Below are 2,972 nucleotides of genomic sequence, written 5' to 3'. Positions count from 1 at the left end.
TATATATATATATATATATATATATATATATATATATATATATATATATATATATATATATATATATATATATATATATATATATATATATATATATATATATATATATGCATATACATATATATGTACATTCATGTATTCATATACTTATGTTTGTTCTATGTTCAGCTATCTCTGGATGATGTCTCCCTTTCAAATACTTCTACTGTTTCCCCTGAATTTTTTATTTCATTTGCATTTCTAACGGCTTGCAATGATTGTAGACACTTTCAGGTACAAAGTATTAATTTTAAGCTTCTTACCCAATCTTTTATTTAGAGAAAAGAACACAATATCGATTTGGAACAATGGCCGTGGGATACCGGTGGAGATTCATCCGACGGAGGGGGTCTATGTTCCTACGATGATTTTCGGCACCCTGTTTACTTCATCTAATTATGATGATTCCGAATTGAAAATAGTTGGTTAGTTCTTCAAATGATATATTATATTGTTGTTACTTTTCATAAAAGAGAATTAAACGTATGAAAGATAGTTTTTCTATTTTTCTATTACGCTGTAGGTACCCTTGGTAGGTCAACATCATTGTGTTGAGTTTGTTCATGTTCGTTACTGGTTAGTGCTTGAGTTGAAAGACATTTTCGGTATTTAGAAAGAGTTTTCCTTCTCAATTTTATGAAGAAATAATAGCTAAATTTAAACTTCACGAGTTGCTGAAATTACAGGTGGTAGGAATGGATTCGGCGCTAAATTATGCAACATATTTAGTACGGAATTTTGTGTAGAAACTTGTACGAAGCAGTCTGGATTGCGCTTTTTTCAAGTAAATCTATATCCCTCTTATAATGTTAATATTTCCAAAAAAATTTTGATTTATTTTTATATGTGTTAAAGTGTGACTGTAATTTTTCTACCATATTTGTTGTATACTTCCTTTTTCATATTCTCATTTTGCTACCTTGAAAAAAAAAGACCGTTGTCTGTCAAACACATTTGCTATCGTCTTAAAAACTTTCTTGAATTCATCTGTCAACCAAGCTATTTTTTGTTGTAGTGCTGGCGGAAAAATATGAACGACGTGGATGATCCAATCATCAGTAATGTTGACACAAACGCATCTGACTATACTTGTGTTACATTCAAGCCGGATCTGAGTAAATTCAAGTTATCAACTTTAGACGAAGATACGATAGAAGTAATGATAAGGAGGACAGTGGATATCGCTGGCACTCTGGATGGTGTTCATGTATTTTTGAACGGAACTAAGATCGAGGTTAGCAAATATGTCCTTTACCATTAACACTGTATCATTTATCCTTTACCATTAACACTGTATCATTCCATAAATTATTCTGCCTTTCCTCCCAAAAGTTCTGAATTTGTGCCCACGAAGTATTTAATGAAGACTGCATGTTTTTTTAGACAACATTTATATTGATGTATAACCTCATTATTTTGAAGGTTTCAGGATTCGAAGACTATGTAAAATTATTTTCAACAAATACTAGTGAGAATTTTGAAAATTTCACCGTTCCGTCTTATTGTAATGTTAATAATCGATGGCAGATTGCTGTAGCGCGAAGTAATGATGGATATAATCACACTAGTTTTGTTAACAATATCAATACTTTGAAGGTTAGTTTTTTTAATTTAATGGAATCATAGAATCGATTAAATTTTTGCAAATGTTAAAGAAGATAACAGGTAGTAAATCTGCTTGCCTCTGTTCCCTTTCACTGTAATCATGCTTTTTAAAAGGCTTATTGGAGTTTAAAAGCTCTTGAACATTTGATTCATTGTGACTTTATTCTCTGCATTATTTCTGGCCTCAAGCATAACATGCAGAACTTTTGTTCGGTATTACAGACATGCAGAAGTAGAACATTTTGATATAATATCTTATAATAATTAGGGTGGACGACACGTGGATTATATTATGAACCAGTTAGTATCACGATTAAAACAGGAAATACGTCAGCGCTGCGATTGTGAAAAACTCATAAGTACACATCAGGTAAGTAGTTTATATCTCAGACTTAATAAGCAGTAGCGAAAATGATGGGAAAGAGAACATTGATTTAGCTGTACTAAAAAAAGCAGTAAAATAATCATTTGTAAAAGGAAATTCAGGTTAAAAATCGACTTCATATATTTGTGAATTCACTGATAGAGAATCCTGCCTTTGAATCGCAATCAAAAGAATACCTTACAACATCAGTGAAGGATTTCGGTTCAACGTGTATTATACCAGAATCATTTTACGAAAATTTCTTTAAAGATAGTGATATCATTCATTATTTGCTCTGCGACATCAGTGAACAGCATACGGTGCATCTTTATTTTTTCTTCTGCCTATCTCTGGTGTCATATAAGTTTGTAAGCAGGGTTCCGTAATAATCTCTGGTGTCATATAAGTTTGTAAGCAAGGTTCCGTAATATAAATGAACTAATTGTCAATATGCTCATTTGAGGCTTCACTGAACCGCTCCATCAAGCGACCTCTGTGGGACTTATCAAAACTGGAAGATGCGGTTGATGCAGGCACTAAGAACGGTTATAACTGCACATTAATCGTAACGGAAGGTGATTCAGCGAAAGCACTTGCAGTAGCGGGTCTTGCTGTAATTGGACGGAAACAATATGGTGTTTTCCCAGTTCGAGGGAAGCTAACAAATGTTCGAGGGATGGATGCTAAAATGGTTGATATTTTCAAACCTAGACATTTTACTGGTTGACTCTGCTTCTGACAAATCAACCCTTAATATTAGCAACAATTTTGTGAGATTTTTCGTAATCTCCACATTTTCCTTTAAACGAGAAAACCTTTAAAATCTTTTGAATAAATTTGATAAGCAAACGGATATATGGATATATATGTACGTATATATATATATATATATATATATATATATATATATATATATATATATATATATATATATATATATATATATATATATATATATATATAT

General features: G+C 31.5%; 1 protein-coding gene across 1 annotated transcript in view; it reads left to right on the top strand.

The window, feature by feature from the left end:
* LOAG_17267 (DNA topoisomerase 2) overlaps positions 1-2,972 on the top strand; it is a gene marked incomplete at both ends in the record, with an annotated part of 10,535 nt that overhangs the window by 1,426 nt on the left and 6,137 nt on the right. Inside the window, 7 exons of the mRNA XM_020449927.1 lie at positions 319-464; positions 726-823; positions 1,055-1,273; positions 1,462-1,635; positions 1,913-2,014; positions 2,131-2,328; positions 2,472-2,699. Of these exons, the coding sequence (XP_020306477.1) occupies positions 319-464; positions 726-823; positions 1,055-1,273; positions 1,462-1,635; positions 1,913-2,014; positions 2,131-2,328; positions 2,472-2,699 (1,165 nt within the window). The remainder of the gene's footprint in view (positions 1-318; positions 465-725; positions 824-1,054; positions 1,274-1,461; positions 1,636-1,912; positions 2,015-2,130; positions 2,329-2,471; positions 2,700-2,972) is intronic.

Source organism: Loa loa (assembly GCF_000183805.2).
Source record: "Loa loa unplaced genomic scaffold supercont3.55, whole genome shotgun sequence".
Taxonomy (NCBI): Eukaryota; Metazoa; Nematoda; class Chromadorea; order Rhabditida; family Onchocercidae; genus Loa; species Loa loa.
Note: the sequence above shows the minus strand (reverse complement) of the source record. Positions and strands in the feature narration are given on the sequence as shown.